This window comes from Haliaeetus albicilla, chromosome 17 (assembly GCF_947461875.1).
Source record: "Haliaeetus albicilla chromosome 17, bHalAlb1.1, whole genome shotgun sequence".
NCBI lineage: Eukaryota > Metazoa > Chordata > Aves > Accipitriformes > Accipitridae > Haliaeetus > Haliaeetus albicilla.
This window is the reverse complement of record NC_091499.1, coordinates 11,072,893-11,092,256: the sequence shown is the minus strand read 5'-3', so window position 1 is coordinate 11,092,256 and position 19,364 is coordinate 11,072,893. Positions and strand designations below refer to the sequence as shown.

Below are 19,364 nucleotides of genomic sequence, written 5' to 3'. Positions count from 1 at the left end.
AAGTTGCCAGTCCTAGCTAGGTCAGCCTCCTGGAGGAAAAAAGATGTCGAAGACCAGAGAAATAAGCAATACAGCAGTGATACTTGGTAAGTACTTTGTTAGATGCTCTAAAAGAATCTGTATATGACTTGCATTACAGGGCCAGAAGAGTGTGTGGCATGCATTTTGGAGTGTAAAGGTACCATCGTTTTATCCTTTGGGCTGACACTAACATGAAATATGGAAGCTTTTAAGGAGGTACTGCTATGTCCAGTAAGGTTGAGGAGAATGAGTTCACCTTGTGATTTCTGGGATCAAAGACTGATAGAGTTTCAGGATTGTGGGTGGCACTTCAGGTACCCAAAGTACTTCACATCAATGTTCTGTATGTTCTAAAACATTCCTTGGGCATGGTCTCCGATCTAGGATTGACAGTATTAGATGGATAAAGGGTGCCAGAGAATGTTATTATGCCCATCAGGTGATTGAGGCCTATTGGCAGTAGCAGTGTTTAATCATGAGAAAGGTACCTCTTACTTGGCATAGAAAAAGGTAGATGTGGCCAGTGATACAGCATATTGGCTATTTAGCTGGATACCTTTCTGCATGAATGCTCCTGTGGCTTAGGGCTGCAGAAGATGAAAAAAGTGTATTAATAGTGTAGAAAGTGATGTTCACAAAAATGAAGAAACATTTTAACCATGATACTCCATGGGTTTTGGAATATAGAACTAGTGAAAATGATGTAGGGAGATCATTTTTGTAACTAATTTTAAGATGGAAAGAGTAATACTTGTAATGGCTTTTTTGCTTGGTGGGTGGGGGATGATGTGTTTGCAAACCACTTGTGGATTTAGTTCTTCTGGTATGTTTTTTGAGTCTGGTAAGATGTTTTATACAAGTGATTGAGAGGAGATGTAGTTGTGAAGAGTTACTGCATGACACATTCGGAACACATGGCATGAGATTTCTCTGTGCAAAAGTACTTTATTAAACATCACTTTTAGAAAATAGCTTGCTAGATTTAAAGCTTTGGCTTGACTGTGCAGTAAACAGCATGAAAGCATTTTGCTTTTTTGTGCTTTAAATAGTCTGGTGAAATCTTGCAGTAACCATCATTAGTGTTAAACTTAGAAGTGTCACATGGCTGTTGGGCTGTGGTCCAGGAAATCAATGGTTAGACAGACTTTGTTCTGGAATATTGCCATGTATCGGTCTTAGTAGCTGGGCAAAAAAAGCAGAGCCTTTTTTGAGTTAAATGAGTGACAAGCAAGAGGAATACCTTGCTGCCACAACAAAGATAGAAGAGTTGGATTTGCATAAATGCTTTACTACCATTTAAGTAATGATGTCCCTGTTAAGGTGGGAGGTTTTGTCTGTTGCTGAAGAACTTGTCTTGCCGGTGGAGGCTGTAGGTCTGTAAACAGTTGCAAGTGAGCAAAACTAAGCTAGCAGTGGTTATCTCTCCACAGCACCCCCACTGCTATGTGAATGTGTTTGCTGGTGTGAAGCCTGCTTGAAGCAACAGATCTGGTGAACAGAAATTGCAGTGTAAGCTGCACTGTCAAGCTACCAGCCTGCAGAGAAGTGTGCTGCCTTGGCTGCAGCTGTATGGTGTGCCAGCTTCAGTGGGGTTGCTGCCTTCTGGTGTAGGCAAGCTCTTAATTGTATAAACTTGCCGTATAAAGTTTGGGTATGAATTTTACTGATTAAAAATGGGCATTGAAATTAAGTAACAGTTGGTAGAGAGAGGGACTCCTTAAGACAGTCAGACATGGACGCAGCAGAGTGAGCAAAGTGTTAGACTTTGCCCAAGGAAAGGTATTCTCTTTATTGGAGAGTATTTAACCCTGACTTTGGGTCTGTATTTCTGCACACCCCCTCTCACAGTTCAGAGGACAAAGTTTTGAGTTATAATCTGGAGTATGAATGAATTTAATATATAAATGGTAATTTCAGGTGAGTAGAGTATAGATGGAGGCCTTTGTATGCTGTATAAATGTGTCCAATGATTTATATTTGCAGTACTTTGTTATTAGAACTGGTATTACAAGCATTTTTGCTTGTCTGCCCTTGTCTGTTTTCCCTTGGAGGATATAAACTGGAAAAGTAATATTAAAATGATTAATTCCACTTTCTTTCAAACATCATGTGGCTTTTTAGTTGACAGTCCAGTTGAGTTATCAGGGCTATGAAGACAGTACTTCTCTGCCATTGTTTCAAACTTCCTGCAGGCTCTGGAGGACAAAGTGGTGTTTGATGCTCAGAAGAATGGCTGTATTGAGTGGGACAAAGTCTGCCTCGCTCAGTATTCTGTCTGAGGATGGCCAGTATAAGGAACAGGAGAAGTATAGAGAGCCTTTCCAGCAGTTTGCTTGGGAATTTCCTGAGGAGATTTTAATTTGTATTTGAATGTTATGTGGGCTGTAAAATACATGAAGTAGTGCATATTTTAGTAATTGCAGAGCCAGGGAGATTGGGAAGGGGCTAAAGTAAAAGATTTTTTTTTTTCCTCTTTGAAGCCAATGGCGTTTTCAACTCACATTAATGAAAACTGTGGTAAATGGAGTCCAGTTAAGGCCGCAGGGCTAGGCTAGCTTTACTGTTTGAGCTGTGTTGGAGGTGAAAATCTGAAATACTGATGGGTGCTCTTCCCTTTAGTACCCCTGAGCTACACTTAAGCCTTCTCACTAGACCAATCGCAAGGAAAAAAAATGGTGGTTATTGAAGTTCTCAGTAACTGAAGGAATATTGTCCCAGCAATGATGGTACTAGCTTTATGGTTGCAGGTGAAGAATGATTAAAATCTGTCCTAAAATAAAGTCCAGTCATTGTTTTATATATGTGGAAGGAAGCTAGGAAGAGATGGAACAGACTAAATAGGAAATGCTTAGACTTTGTTGAAACTGGTAAGTTGATTAAAAAAATAAAGGTTGTATTTTTAAATCATCTTAAGATCATTGAAGAGGAAGAATACACAGCTACCATTAAATGAGTGTACTTCATCTTACTTTGACAAAATAGGAAATAATTTGCCCTAGCCTTAGTTGTTTGTTTTTTTCAGTCAGAATGAGGGATGTTGCGGATAGTAGAGACCCAAAAGAAACATTTGAGACTTAAACTCTTTAAGTGTGTTAGCTCTGTCTAGTAGTTAGGTCATTTTCTGCAGCAGAAAATAAAGCAAATTGCTTCACTATCTTAGTTTAATTTCTTGCACTCCATTAGAAAAGTGCGATATTGAAACACAGTGAGTGGCAGTTCTTAATGTCCTTTGGACTTCACAAGTTAAACAGTTCAGAATATAATTATTCATTCCCCAGTGTATCTTAGAGTAAACATTTGCTGAAAGTAGTTGGATTATGTAGTTCCTGAAAATTTTATTAAGCTACCTATTTGCTGTTGCAAGCAAAAAAAGAGAGGCTTGGTTTGTGGGAATTAATGCTCCCGCCTCTTCCTGTTTTACAGATTATAAACCACATAATATAAAATAAGTTTAACGGCAGGAACAGGAGTTATCTTCAGAACATCTTAAAATAGTATTTTATAATAAATGGTATCACAGTGCTGAGAATGCCCCCAAAAAACTGGGGGGGGGGGGGGAAACAGTGGGGGGTTGAAAACATGTTTTTGAAATATGGTTACAGTTGCCAGAATTGGCTTGTCTTCATTTACCTGTACTTGAATTTAAGTTCTGTTGCTTTTAGCTTACAAATATGAAGAAAGATGGCTTGCCAGGAGTTCCACAGATTTGGAGAGAGACCTCTCTTGTTCTTGTAAGGATCTGAAATTATCAAGAACTGAAGACCACCAGTGCTACTGCCTGATAAGATGGCAGGAGGAGAAACATCCTTCTAGATGTTCCTGCCCTATTTCTGAGGGTATGCCTCTTAACACTTAAACCTCTTAGGGTTGTCTGAATGTGGCAGCCTATGGTGCCTATGACTTGTCATAGGGAGAAGATAGTCCTGTAAGAAAAGGGTATTTATTGCATACAAGACTAGGGTATCTGGATATTAGACTCTTTAAGTGCGAATTGAGTCTTAGACTATTGGAGGAGTAACTAGTCAAATACTTACTAAATGAAATATCTTCCACCAAAGGAGTCAAAAAGTAGGTGTTCAGAATAAACCTTTTTTTCTGCTCAAAATCCATGCTGCTACATCTGCTGTGACACAAGCCTAACTTCCTACCCTGAGAAGTGAAATGCTCTGTAGTGCTCCCAGCCTCTGGCCTCAGGGCAGTAGTTCTGAGGCTGTTGACATACTGTGGGGTGATGTCATACTTTGGCCCTTTTGATTTCAAGTTTTAAGTTCTAACATGGTTATGTGGAAGGTCTTGTGAGCAATATGTCATTAGTGAGCTGTGATGTAAGGACCATTTTCTTCCTGATTGCTATTACCTGACTGCACTAACTTTCAAAGGAAAAAGCCACTTAGCTTCTGTCTTGGGTTGAAGAAGTTTAACAGTGACCATGTATCCTTACCTACCTGTAAGAAAAGAAAACGCTCTACCAAGGAGAGGTATTCTGTAATTCTGAGGTAGTGCTCCTGGAGGTGTTTTGCCTCTTGGGCTTACCTGCTGCTTTTCCCTAAAGGCTAGTTTGGGCTTTCTAGCTGTGATTCCACTGAAGTGTGACCAGGAAATCTTAAAAGTATTTTTGATTCTCAACTAGGAAAATGCTTTTAAATTGATAAAAGGAGTATGCATATTTGTTCTTTTACTGAAATTATAATTTCTATAGAAAGAGCAGATAATTTGTGGAAGCTTGGACTATCTCCCAGAATGAGCTTTCTTACTCTGGGCCAAGGTTGAGACCTTGGTATCCAAAACTATTGTGTAGTCTACAGCTCTGTTCTGATCTCCTAAAGATCCTATTCATCCTCTTCTGTACTAGTCCTGTTTTGCTTTCCCCAGAAGAGTTATGCATTAAACATCCCAAGAGCCAAGACAAAAATACAAAATTACAAAAGACTACATACCTATTCAGTATTAATCCCAGAAGGGCTGTTAAGAGCAATAATATATGAAACTTCAGTGAAGGGAAGAAAAAAAGGTCTCTGGGAAATTTTTCTCTGTCTGGGACTCAAGGATATAATAATGAAATTCAAATACCTGTTGAGTTGTAAAAACAAGACCAGTTCCTGTAATTGATGTGGTTTGATAGCTGTCATTTGCTCTTCAGAAATTGGGGACAGAGCCTGCAAATAAGAGTCACTGATTAGCTAAATTGCAAATCTATCAGGAATGTCAGCTAGTTGGGCTTCAGCTTGTTTCAGATGTGGAAGGGAAATACTTTCTTCCCCATTTCTGTGTTGATACTGGGCGCTCTGTGCTGGAAAGTTCCAGGCAATAAAGTACAAGTTAGAGAAAGGTGAGTGTTATTTTATGTGAAGATCTTTCCTACTCACAGTTAACACAACAGGGCTAAAAATCAACTGTACTTCTTTGTATAGTATTCTCAGAAGAACCATAACCATTTTTCTTGTTCAGAAAGATCTTGATTCTGCAGAAATAGGCTCTGTTGAACTTGCTCTTCTCTCCTTGACTATTTTGAAGGCTGGCGCAGAAATGAACTTTGGTGAAGATGATAGCCTTTTCTATAGCAGCAGCAAAAAGAAGTATCAGCAGAATTGGCATCCAGCCCTGGAAGCAAACATTCTGAGCTTCTGCTAGAGCGTCCAATAGAAGTATGATGAAGAGGTTTTAAAAAATTCCTGGGCTGTCTTTATTTCATATACAGTCTAATCTTACCTCAGAAATTTGGTGATTAAGATAAATAATATAGAAAATGTTCTGTTGTGTGCCAAGCTACAGATAGTTATCCATGAGGTATTTGCTTTCAGTAGTTTGCTGAGACAGTCTTCCCTTTTAGTGGGATTTAACCTTAATATGAATTTAGTAGTCTTTGCTGGGAAGCATAGACTGATTGCTTGCTAAGAAATCTGACTAGAAATTGAGGAGTCAGAAAAAGCCTGAGAAGAAATGCTAATGTGTTATCTGCAGTATTACCTGAGGGTGGAAGAATCCATCTGTGTTACCTCCACTGAGCTACAGAAAGCAGGTGAACTGCTAAGCTGAGAACCTTATGTTTGTTTTGAAAGGTATTTGGATGAAATGTGCATAGCTTACAAAAGTTTCTACCTTAATAGCCCTCCTTTCTTATTTCTGGTTCTAATTTTTTTCCAGTGTGTGCTTAGACTGGAGGAGTTCCTAACATTTTCAGACTAAAAGATTCTTCTGCATGTTGCTTACCACTTCTTTTGGCCAGAGCAGATCTCTATCAATACTGTTGATCTGAAATTGGTTAACAGTTTTCATGCATCAAATTTACTAACCAGGACTGATCTTTTAATAGAAGTTTAAAGTGGTTAAAAATAAAAGGGCACAAAATTACAGACACTTACCTTTTAGTATACGTGAGAAGATCTCTTGAGTAATAATTTTTTTTTGTAATTTTTCTTGGGAGAGACATAAGCTATTGTTATGGACATGGCAGTAAAATCTAAAAGCACCTGAACTGGAAGGCTATGAAAGAATTTAGAAACTCCTGCAGCTAACTGTCATCAGTGATTTTAACAATTTTTTTATGGACATGCTCAGATATCTGTATTGATTCTGCTGGAACTAAGAATTGCTATATTGGCAGTAAAAATGTATATTCTCACACAGTTGCACTGACTCTCTTTACTGCTCTATACGTGCCTCCATACATGCCTTCAAACATTGCTATCCATGGTACATGACTCCAGTTGGAGAACACAAGAGCTGCTAGAAGTGTTTTGGTTAATTTGAATGTGGCATCAATAAACAAGTTCACAGGTGTATCAGCCATGTATTTAACTAGTCATAAACTGAAAAAAGATTTTTTTTTAAATTAACCCTGATAGATTTAAGTTTTCAAAATGAAACTTCCCTGTAATTGTTCTTACTTGCTCCTACTTTTAAGATCTAAACTTTAAAAAAGAAAAACCAACCCTGTATATTTTTAAAAGTATCAAAGAGACAGTTCTAAGTTTATTTTCTGAAGGCAGATTGAAAGCATAATGTTCTTCATATGTCCCCTGTAGATCACAGAATAGCAATTTATTCTTTTCTGGTGCCCAGTTGCTAGGTAAAATTAAAACTTCCCTTCCCTAGAGAACTAAATTATTGCTTCTAGCAGCATAATGCAGCTGTATTAGTTGTGCCGTATTAAATTACAAATTTGTTCAGGTTTGAGAACAGGTTACGTTGCCTGTGTTGCCTCGTGTAAAACAATGAAGAGATACCTGGTTACTGCTACACAAGCTGGAATGGGTAAACTTACACACATGCACTGAAGCTCTGTGTTAGCTTAAGATCTAATTCTAGTATCTCTTAAGGCCCATATAAAAATATAGAGTAGATCTTCCAAAAGAAGACTCTTGAAAAGCAGCAAGCAGAGCCTGAGGTACTGATAGTAATAGTTCTTCATCCTTGTGCTCTAGTCTGGAGTTTGTGCTGTAAATGAGAACTCCCTTAGTGTGGCATAGTCCAGGCACCTTTTAAAAAAAAAAACAAAAAAACAAAAAAACAAAACAACAAAAACAACGACAAAATGAAAAAAGCAGTCATATGCAAAAGGTTGTATTGTCTGCTCTTGGGATCTGCAGAAATACTGCATTTATGTAGTCACTTCTGCCTTCTACCTGGCAAGGATTGTAAAAAAAGGGGTGGGAGGGAAGATTGTTCTGTTCATACAAGGACCTTGAAGACACAAGGTTATTTCAGTTTACCCATGCTTGAAAGGATTTTTAGGTTGCTTGCTTACATGTGAAGTAGTCTGGAACGCTTACCTTGGAAGCTCTGTGTTGCAACTGCTGCATCAGGCACTTTCCCTCCTGACTAATCAGCAATGTCATTACTAGTCAACTAAATAGGCCTGTGACATGAGCCCAATCACTGGCAACTGATCATCCATGCTGTTAAGGGTTAATACAGTCTTTGACAGCTGATGCCTGGGCCAGCTAGCACTGTCTTGTGTGTAATATTTGGGCATGGTTACAGGTTAAGGTGGATGAGAGCTTAGTTATGGCAATGCAAGCTGTGCTGTCCATGTTTGCCTTATGGCTGAAGAACAGCCCATGACCTGTCCCATCTACCTGCGTGGCAGTGGCTGCTGTGTCTGCAGTGTGCTGTGCTCTCCTGGGAAAGATGCCCAGACCTGGGGGAGAATATTCTGCAACCTAATGGCATGCTGTCTGCCTTTGGAGATGGGCTTAATGCACAAAGTAACTCACATGGGGTTAAGATGATCCCAAGGGTCCTTTTGTTCTGCCCTTCAGTTGGCTTTTGTAAGTGTGCCAAGTACTGGAATCCTGATGGCTGCTAGTCAGGACAGGGAGATGTTTGGGGACTGCTGTACAGGGATGTAAGGGGAGGGCTGGATGGGTACCTGGGGCAGAGGAAGATCTAAATAGAGCACTCAGTTCTGCATTGACACTTTCACCTGTGGCTCTACTCGCTGAGTTGCAGCTTCAGCACTTGGCTCCCTTGCACTGCGCAAGTGGACAGGAGAGCACTACTGTCCTGAGATGACTTTGGGATGTTTTGAAGATGGATACCGATGAGGAACGCTCTCTGCAGTTCTTGCAGGTGTCCTTCTCGCAAGGCAGAATGCACTAGGATGTGGAGGAATCTTTCTCCAACCCCTCCATGCTAATTTGATGAAAACTTTGGAGGGGGACAATGACTCTTGTCAATTCTTTGCTGAATATATTGTCTCCTCTTTCCATGGAGCTTTGCCAGGTGCTGACCTAATGGTAACAGTCCTCTGTGTAAGAGCTTTAAAGCATCAGATACTAAGGGGAACGGGACAGAAAAGGCAGTAGTGGTTCTGTCCTAACTCTTGCTTTTGTACCCACAGCAATAGTAAGGCAGGTTTTTTTGGTTGGTTTTGGGTTTTTTGGTTTGTTTTTTTTGTTTTTGTTTTTTTTTTTTCAGATTGGGAAGCCTCTTCCTGTAGTTCCCTCACCCTTGATAAGCTTGTGAACTATTTATATAGGAAGCCTGTGTTTCATAGGTCTGCAGTGGGATGAGGAATATGTGATTAGAGGGAATCTGGAGGAGGAACAACATTTGCACATATACTTCTGTAGGAAGTGGGAAGGGTTTGGGATGAAAGGAACAGATTGGTGATTGCATGTTCTGCTTGCTGCAATGACAGGGTATTTGTACCATCAGACCGAAGAGTTAAGACCAACATTCAATCTCCAGTAATGGGTATTAGCTAAGGGAAAAATGCAAAGATAGGGCAAGAATAGATATGATAGTACTTCCTGGTATGCGCCTCCAGCCTATGCTAATTTTTGCCACAGACTTTAAATTGGGGTGCTATCTCTGCATTTAGTAATTTTAGATGGGAGTTTCTTCCATTAATTAGGCTAGTTACTTTTGGGGTTTATGGAAATACCTACAGCTTCATGTGACAATGAATTCCCCAGCATGGTTGCATGTCTGTAAAAGTAGCTCTTTTTTGCTTTGCTGTCAGTTTGAGTTGGTGTCTCCTCGTTCTCCCGTTGGAAGAAAGAATGAACAGTTATCCTCTAGTTTTCTCCATGCACTTCTGACTTTGTATGCCAGTATTATGTTCCCTCATTTGTCTCTTGTCTGTGTCGGAGGTGTAGGTTCTGAAGAACTCCTAACACTGCTTTTTTTGCCAGTAAGCATAGGGCATTTATAGTTCTTCGTTACAAGGCTGGGCACCTGGATTCTGAGTGATAACAGTCAGTGTGGGATGGCTTTGAGTTGGCATTTCCACATATACGTGGAAACAACTCCACTGTTTTGTGTGCTTGCAAAAATAGAGTGTTCTCCCACCCCTCTTTCAATACTTGCACATTAACCTATACTTAAACATTGAATTCTACAGTGATTTGCTCTCCACCCATGGCTGAAAAACTGTGTTAAAATCCTCTAACTTAAATTAGAAAAAAGCTAAAGGTATTAATGGAATGTGAACTAAATTACCTTCTGCTGTTTCTGTTATGACTTTCTCTTACATACAATGTCACCTCTGGAGTGTTTGATTTGGGGGGGATATACCTGTGCATGGAGGGGGGATGATGTTGACTGCAAAGAGGAAAAAGTAGTGATTGGTATTGGAAAGGATTTAAAAACATAGGTACTTTGCAGAAATAAACAGTCCAATACCCTTTCTTTCACTGGCACTGTTGCTATAGCACAGCCGTAAAGCAAAAGGGAGAGAAGCAGTTCAGAAAGAAGTTGTTTCAAGACCTTCAGTCTCTATATAAAATTCAACACCAAAAGAATTGCTGGAAGAGCCCCATTCCTCATCATTGCCAGGCTTGTTCTCTGCCCATTAATATCTGGGCAAATATTTAGCAGAATGCAGATGATTTCAACCCTGTACGGTGTCAAATCTGTAGGAACAGAGTCCTCATCCATCTTGCAGAACTAGAAGAATTAAAAATCAGTGAAAAATTAGTTACTTTGGTTTTCAGATTCAGGAAAAAAAATTAAAGTCTTTCCACATCTTGAGAAAGAAACATCAATCAGTCAGTGGATAGAGCTGTATTTGTAAAGATCAGGATAATGAACCATATCACAGAATCCATCCATCTGCTCAGGCAGGGCCACCTAGAGAGAGTTGCCCAGGACCATGCCCAGATGGCTTTTGAATATCTCCGAGGATGGAGACAACCCCCTGTGCAACCTGTGCCAGTGCTTGGTCACCCTCCCAGTGAAAAAATGTTTCCTGATGTTCCAAGGGAACTCCCGTGTTTCAGTTTGTGCCCATTGCTTCTGGTCCTGTGAACCACAATCACTAGATTTGCAAACACTTTCTTTGCTGCTTCTGTTTTCCTGACTTAGTTGGAAGAAGTGAAGTGTTTGAAGAGTTAGCAGGTCAAAGTTAGAGGCTTAGAAATAGTTTAAATAAATGTGGGAATAATCTTGATTTTATTTTAATTCGTGCTACCCCTGCCTAGTTTTGGAAAAGTGAGAAGATGCACAAAGGATGTAACTGGAAAGGATGTTAAAAGAAAATACTACCATTACTTAAGTTTAGTCTTCCTTTGCTGAAATCATGTGACAATTTAGACTGTAAGTTACTTTTTAGAATAGAAGAACTCTCAAATCTGCATATTAAAGTATAAGATTGAGCCCTTCAGTCATATATGAAAAGCTTTCTCTTGAAGAAAATTTCATGTATCTGATTCATCTCTTTTGGTTAATTTCTGACTTGCATTTTTCTCTTAATAGGGACAGGCCTTGTATTTTGTTAACTCAACCCACCTTTAAAGACACAGAGCCTCTGACTGATAGAATGAACAAATTAAACAGACTTCTAATTAAACAGGTATTTCTCCAAATAGTCTTATTTTACCAAGGATCTCACAGGGCAAGTAGGCCAGCGGCCAGCTGTGCACTACATGGAATAAACTGCAGGCTGCAGTCCTTTCCTGAAGTTAGGTATCCTTACAATATACAGATACGTTAATAACTTGGCAGTCTTACCAAGGAGGCTAAGGGCTAGGAATGGGTTGGAAAATGTATTGCTGAGAAACCCCAAGAGTGGCTGAATCATTTCAGAATTGTGCTTGTTTCATTACTGCAAGCAGTGACATTTGCTGTATGACCAGAGTGATCCGCCCCTCTAATGCTGTAGCTGATGGGTTTCATAGCTCAAGTATGGCCAATTCTATAGCTGAGCCTAAATTTCCAATGCATGCACACCTGGGACAGGCTAATGCCGTGCAATCTTAATAGGCATTATAGACACTGAAGGTAAGATTTCTTGTTGAGTCTCCTAGCTTTTCATTCTTTGTTTAGGGTATAATTCTTTATCTGTACATAAGTAGCTCAAAAGGAAAAATTAAGACTTTCAATTTTATAGTCAAATTAAATTTATTTTTCACTGCTTTATCTGTGCAACTTTGTAGTTGGTCCTGTTTATAATCACTGCTTTTACCGTGGATGCGCTGGGGAGGCTCAGACACCCAGCTGTGGCTTCAGTGGGGCTCTGCAGTGGTTACAGTTGGACTTGAGGCAGGCAAGTGTTGCATATTCCAGGAAAATTTAGGAATTAACACAACTTTCATTATCATGGGAAGTTGTCAAACTTTCAGTTTCACTGCACGTGCCACCTCATGTAAATCCAAGTAATCAGGTAAGTGCCTGCAAATGTTCTTGGCAGGGTATTTTTTCCACAGGTATTATACATGATTCAAAAAAGAAAAAGAAGACTCATTTTATGATTTCGTGGAACCCTTTTTTCTTTGTCCTATTGATATTAGGGCTAATAACTGAGCTATATTTAGAGAAACTGCCTGTCAGACTCTTTGCTTCCTCCTTTCTACATAAAATTTCAAAGGATCAAATAGATGCAACTCAGACTTTGGGTCAGCTGTGATTTTACATAAGGGTACAAATCTGTTCACTGCATTTATCCTAGTTTTTTATTGTTTCTACTTCCATTTTATGGAGGAAAAGGAAAGTGCATAAAAAGGTTTCCCTCTAAAAATGGGCCTAAAAGTGGGAATTGCTTTCTCAGGAGCTTGCCACCTGCAGTTAGTCAGATCCACTGGCTGAGAATTTTAATGAAACATTTTTCACTGTTTTCATTAGTTCCAGGGAACAAATTCAGTTATGAAATTTAGATATTGCTCTGTCTTACATCTGTATTGTAAACACCTTCTGTAAACTTCTGAAAATAACATGTTTTGGTGAAGTGTTTTCACTGAAAAATGCTCTCCAAATGTGTTTTTATTACTCATTGCCCAGCTGATAGCTGTGTTTTTGGAGAAAGTTAGATTTTCAAAGGGTGTGAAATATTCACTTTTATAAAGTATATGATTTAAAATACCGCACAAGTTTTCACTAAAAAATAGCTTTTCTTTTACTCAAATTGTATTTCCAGAAAGTTTCATTTTTAAAGATTTTTTTTAAAGACAGGGGGGAAAGTCTGAGTAAAAATTATTTTTAATGACACTTCCAAATTGTAAAGTAGCTGGAATATTTGACAGCATACAGCTGCCCTGTATTTGTTGCTATTTCAGACTAACCTGTGGAGTGGTTCAGGTTTTAATGAAGCCTTGCTGCTTCAAGTACTTGAAGAGATTTTTCTTCTCTCACTGAATACCAGTTGTATGTTTCACATACTTGCACAGCAGCATGGGAGTATTTGTTGACAGTGAACTAACCCTGTAATTGTCTGTGCTTGCTCCACTGTGGAGGCTTAATTGGTCTTAAAACATTGGGAGATACGCTGAAGGTGTTTGGCCGGGCTAAGGGGCAGCAGCAGTCGGGTCAGCTTGTCGCTGAGCTGCCTTTGAGGAAGTGAGTAACGCTGTGTGTGCCTTCCTGCCTTCATTTCGCTGTCTTTATCTGGAGTGAACAGGTCTGGCAGAGCTTAGCAGGCTTCTCGTCTGAGGTCTGGAACTGGAATTCAGAAGCGTGCGACGAGGATCCCCAGCAAGGGACCTGCGCCTGACAACGCCGTGTGGCGAGACCCACCTTCTCCTGCGGCCAGCACCACAAAGTTAAATCGCCAACGAGCGGACGCTCAGAGGCTGGCTGTGGGGAAGGGCCTCGCTTCTCCGGGCTCGCTGTGGCATTTCGGCCGAGCCGCGCGACGCCCGAGCCCGCCCCGCCGACCACCGCCCGGGCCCGTTTAACAGCGGGTGAGCCGCAGCGACCGAGGGAAACTCCCGTTCCCCTTGGAAAAGCGCTCCCTCCGCAGGGCCGGGCCGGGCCGGTGTGGAGAGCCCGCCTGAGAGGGGCGGGGTGGGGGAGCCCCGGTCGCCCCTGAGGGAAGGGGCGCGAGGCGCCTCAGCGCGGCTGCGGCGGGAGCGGAGCGCTGCCGGGGCCACACAAAGCGCCTCTCTTCCCCCTCCCTTTGTCTGCGTGGCTTTGTCTCCGCCGTCGTCCCCCCCCCCCCCCCCCCGGGCCGGGACTCCCCGCCTCCGGTCCGCGGCGGTCCCCTTTGTGCCACCTGCGCGCCGTGGGAACGACCGCTCGCCCAATCCCCGGCCGGCCCGGCGAGCTGCTCCGCCAGCGCCGCTTTTCGCGTGGTGCCCGCACAGGTGCAAGGGCGGCGCGGAAGGCGCCGGGGAAGGCCGGGCGCGCCCCGCACCTCGCCGTCCCGTCCCATCCCGTCCCCCTGCGGGGCCCGTCCCGCCGCTGCCGCCTCCTCCTCCTCCTCCCCCCCTCTCGGCAGCGCGCCCCTGCTGGCTGACGCTCCACCCGGGCGGGAGGGAGGGAGAGGGCGGCGGACGCGCGCGCACGCGCGCGCCGGTCGGCATGGAACGCAGAGCGCGTAAAGGGGACGGAGGGGAGGGCAGGAGACGGCGCGCGCGCGTGTGCGTGAGGGCGGGGCGGGCGGGCGCGCGCGCGCGGGCAGCCCGGCGGGCGGGGCGAGGCGATAACCCTTGCGGAGCTGCCTGGGAGACCCCGGGTTTGGGGCTGCGCCAGCGCGCGCGGCGCCTCCTCTTCTCCCCCCCCCCCGCCCCCCCCGCTTCCCCCCCCCCCCCCCGAGCCGAGTGGAAGGGGCTGGGGTTGGTGCCAGCAGCGGCGTGAGCGCTCGAGCGGCCGCCATTTTACGCCAGCTCCAGCACACTGTCCGGACACACCGAGGGAGCGGAGAAGGGGGGCAGCTCCTCAGCACGCCGAGTCGCTAGCCGCGCCCCGAGCCCCTTCGCACGGCGTTTCACCCCCGCAGCGACAGGTCAGGCGCTGGGCGCCGGCGGGCAGGCAGGCGGGCTCGGGCTCGGGCTTCGGAGCGGCGGCAGCCGCCCGCGGAGCGGGGTGGGAAGCGGGCCGGGGCAGGGCCGGGCTGGGTGGCAGAGGGGCTTGAGGCGGCGGAGGGGAGCCGGCGGGCGGGGCGGGAGGCGCACGCTGGGGCCCTGCCAGCGCTGTCGGGCCGGGGCCCGGCTGCCAGGCGCTGCGCGATGGGTGGAGGAGCTGGCTGCCTTCGTGGCCGCTGCTGTCGGGCGGGGGGCGGCCGGGCTGGGCCGGTGCCCGTGCGCTAGGCCCGGCGGCTGGCCGGCGCTGGGTAGGCGGCGGCGGCCGGGGGGGGACCCGGGCGGTCCCCGCGCGGGGCGCGTGGCTCTCGCCTCATTGTCCTGCCGGCTCCGCCGCTCCATTCATTGCCCGTGAGGGGCTGGGCCGGGCCGGGCCGGGGGGGAGCCGCGACCTCGATACCCGGCGTGTGCGTGGGGAGGGGAAGCGGGGGGGGGGGGGGGGGTGCGCTCGGGTCTGGCGTGTCCCCGGTCACGTCGTGAGGTGGTGGGCGGCGGGCAGCGGCCTTTCCCGGCCGGGAGCCGGGGCTGGCGGCGAGCCCCTGCATTGTTTCGGGGAGAAGTGTGGTGGGGGGGGGGGGTGGCGGCGGCGGCGGCGGGGCCGGGAGGCGACGCGAGCTCCCGGCCGAGTGGTCAGATCGGGCCCGGGGTGTTGCAACCGCTCTCCGGGGGGAATAGGGTGAGAGGTGGGGAATGGCTGGGGCTTGGGGTGTGTGGGGGGAGCCGCTCCTCCTGCGGGAGTGTGGCGGGGAGGGGGGGAAGTCGGTCACTGGAGGAAGTTGTAGGACATCTGAACGCGCAGAGCACGTGTTTCCATCGGGCTCATGGCGGCTGCCGCTGCCGCCGCCACCGTGGGTGGGTGCGGACTGGGAAGAGCGCTTTGTTCCTCTCGCTTGCCCGGCCGACACCGGAGCGGAGGCGGGAAGGGATCCCGGCCGCGCCTGGGGCCTGGAGAGGCGGCTCGCTCCGGGGGGGCAGCGAGTTTGCAACGGGAGGTGGAGGCAGCAGCGGGTGTCAGTGACGGTATCGCGGTAGCGGCGGCTGCATGTGGCAGGTTTGCTCTTCCTCCCACCCCCGCCATTGGCTTCTTGCTCCATTTCTAACTTGTTCAGAGCCTCTTAGGGAGTGTGTTAGAGAGACGGAGAGAGGGAGGTGAGTCAGAGTGTCTGGCTGGGTTGTGTAAAACCTGCAGTGAAAGCTACCCCACCCCCGCTAGGCAGTGGTGTTAGGGCTTTCCTTTGTGTTAGTGCTTCTTTTGAGGAATTTTGTGCGTCTTCCAAAGCCAGAAAGCATCAGGGAAGTGGTCTACAGTTATTATTTTCTTTTTTTTTTTTTTTTCCCTTAAGAATAGGTCAGTCTGTTGCATGTATTGTCACTTGAATTGTTCTTGAAGATATTTTAGCTTAATTATGATGCTTATTGCATTTGAACAGATATCTGGAAACATGGCTACTGAACATGTTAATGGGAATGGTACTGAAGAGCCCATGGATACTTCTGCTGCAGTTACCCATTCTGAGCATTTCCAGACATTGCTTGATGCTGGTTTACCACAGAAAGTTGCTGAAAAACTAGACGAAATTTACGTTGCAGGTAAGATGTAACACTTGCAAAACCACACTTACAATATTTTATTGGATTCTGCTGTCTTTGGGCTAAAATAGCAACTTTTTGTGGTTTCCAAAAGTATGGGAACTGCAGTCTTACCAAAATCTGTGGATGTTTTCCATTCAGTGCTTTAATTCATCGTAGTATTTTTCAGAGAAGAGTCTTGGGCCAGGCCACTGGGCTGAGGGGTGGTAAGGAGGAGAAGTATGCAGGTGACCATAGCAACAGCTGGAATAGGCAACAGATGATTTTTTCTTAGGAGGAGTAGGTGATGTGGTCTTTGTGCATCTTTTATAGTAGTTGTAGGTAACTGTAAGTAACTGAAGCCTTGGTATTCATCTTCTCATGTAAATGATAATTTGTGATATTGTATTTGGGCTCATGGATGCAAAGGTTATTGTATTGGTTCTCTCAGACATGGTAATAGCTAGCATTTTTTAAGCTTGATTTTTTTTTTTTTGGATTGTGGTGGTCACTTTCAGTGCTGCAGTTTATTTGTCTTTATAGGCTTCTCAAAATGTACCAGGTTACCATTGCTAGGCAAGCTAAGTCAGGTTTTGATAGATCCTTCTGAATTCAGCTTCAAGATACTGAAAATAAGCTTGGCCCGTGTAACATCTGGGTTTCACAGAAGTCATAAATGCAGTAACTGTTAATCTTAACTTTTTTTGACTTTTTTTTTGATTAAAAAAAGGTTAAATACACTTAAATATTTACCTTTAAGAGAACTAAGTAATTTATTAGGTGTAGTAACTTATGTTAATCAGTGATTGATTTAGGGGTCACTGAAATGTGTTAGATGTGTTAATTGTGGTTAAACAAAGGTTGCTGCCCAAATATAATTAGTAATTTTTTTTCTTTTCCCTAGGGCTAGTTGCACATAGCGATCTAGATGAAAGAGCTATTGAAGCTTTAAAGGAATTCAATGAAGAAGGTGCATTGGCAGTGCTTCAGCAGTTTAAAGACAGTGATCTCTCACATGTTCAGGTAATGTTAAGCAATTTAGAATATGATGTTGAGGGGTAAACTGCAAGTTGATTGGCAAGAGGTTTGCTTAAGTCTCTTCAGCGATCCATATGTGATACGTAAAACAAGCATGGTATTGGTTCAGGGTAAAATTAGATTCTGGCTTGTCATGTTTTCAGACCTGAAGATTAATATATCTTTTGCAGAACAAAAGTGCCTTTTTATGTGGAGTCATGAAGACATACAGGCAGAGGGAAAAACAGGGGACCAAGGTGGCAGATTCTAGCAAAGGACCAGATGAGGCAAAAATTAAGGTATGTGCCTAAAAGAGAAAAGTTATGCGGTCTGTCTGTGGTGTTTCAAAGCTGTTGTGACAGATACTTTGATTCATTTGGAACTGTGCTTTTCTTAAAAAGGCTGTTTTAGAGTATTTGTCATTACTGAAAGCTGTCTCTTGCATTTTTGTCTTACACTTCTTCCTCTTTAGGAGGAAAGTTAATATACTCTTAATTACTGGAACTGAGTGTATATAAAAGTGAAAAAGATTTGACAGTTTGCCTCATGTCTAGTTGAGATAGTTATACTATTTCACAGTTAAAAGTTTTTGGAAACTTGTCAGCATAGATCTTTGAGTTCAGAATACATAACTTCAGCTGCTGGTAGTTTTTTGTTTCTTTTCTTTTTTGTTCTCTGTTTTTTCCTTCAGTTCGGATTTAGAACAACTCCACAATAGGGAGGAGATACCACATGTGTCTGAAAAAACAGACTGTAATGGATTTAGGATTTAGCCCGCTTCTTGTGACATAATCGCTGTTCTCATAAACTGTACCCCAAACTGTCTTAGTAATGGACATGTTATTTCTTGGTCCGAGTCCTTGGCTAGCAAGAGACTCCTGTCTCAAGAGTTAGGCATACTATGATTTATTTTAAAATTCTGTGATTAGCAACTTTACCAAAGCTTAAGGAAGTGAAAATAATTTAAGCATGCTTAGTTGATGTCTTAAAAAGCGAGAGAATCTTTCATCTTTGACTTTTCATGTGTAAAATGCAAAATGAACCTGATATATATTACAAATGACTGTGCAGCTTGTGAAACTAGAAAATCTTTTTTTCTCCTGACTTTGAGGCTGAGATACCATTAATTATAAATTCAAAAGAACTGATACAATTTTTTGTCACTACCACATAAAACAACAATAATATGAGGTCTTTGTTTACTAACTTAAAGTAGCATAGCTTTTATTGCTGATGGCTATAGCATTTTAAATAACTTTGCAATTTTCCAGTTGTGAAATTACTAAGTCTTGATTATAATTAGGCTTGTTTAATGTGATGTTTCTTTGTGTGTAGAGTTGGTTTGTCTTTGTACAAAATTATTAAGAAAGACTAATTTCAGAGGAGTTTCTCATTATGAATTTGCATACTGAATTTCATCTAACATTTTAAATTGGTAGTACATCTGTAACTGTATGCAGTGATTCTAGTGAGGATCACTTGTACAGGGATGCTGTATGTGCCCACAAGGAATTTGGGGGTGGGGGGAGAGGACAGGAGAAAGGAAGTAGTACTACCACTTCAGTGGCTGGATACCCGAAGCAGTCAGTACAGTGTTCCAGGGGTGTAAGCACTTAAACATGTGTTCTTTAACTTCACACTTATGAGTAATCTCATTAAGTGAAGGGAACTCCTGTGCATAAATGTTGGCAGGATTGGACATGCCAAAACAAGAAGTGGCTCAGACTAAGATCTTTCTAATTAAAGGGAAGCTTGCTATTCTATTACTTGGCCTTTTTTTTGTATGAAAGTGAAGGAATTGGGAAAACTATGTGAATCTCTAATTTTCTAACAGTATTTCCTTACCTGATAGTTCTAATAATTGTTTTGCAAGTTTCTTGTTGTAGTACTAGCAGTAGATTTGTTTGTCTGTGGGAGTTTCAGAGCAGTAAAGTTTAAGAGGAATTATAAGCATGTCTGTCTGTCAGTGAAGTGCATCTAAACTATCTCAATTTGTATATGATTTTAAAATTAAGTTTC

General features: G+C 43.5%; 1 protein-coding gene across 8 annotated transcripts in view; it reads left to right on the top strand.

Moving 5' to 3' along the window:
- SYNCRIP (synaptotagmin binding cytoplasmic RNA interacting protein) overlaps window positions 1-19,364 on the top strand; it is a 41,808-nt gene that overhangs the window by 120 nt on the left and 22,324 nt on the right. For 5 of the 8 annotated variants that reach the window (XM_069804809.1, XM_069804807.1, XM_069804811.1 and 2 more), the window contains exons 2-4: window positions 16,190-16,349; window positions 17,233-17,351; window positions 17,537-17,644. In XM_069804809.1, coding sequence (XP_069660910.1) covers window positions 16,190-16,349; window positions 17,233-17,351; window positions 17,537-17,644 — 387 coding nt within the window. Of the gene's footprint in view, window positions 1-63; window positions 87-14,501; window positions 14,684-16,189; window positions 16,350-17,232; window positions 17,352-17,536; window positions 17,645-19,364 lie in introns of those variants that run through there. The other 3 variants (XM_069804806.1, XM_069804805.1, XM_069804812.1) reach the window with 3 other exon arrangements.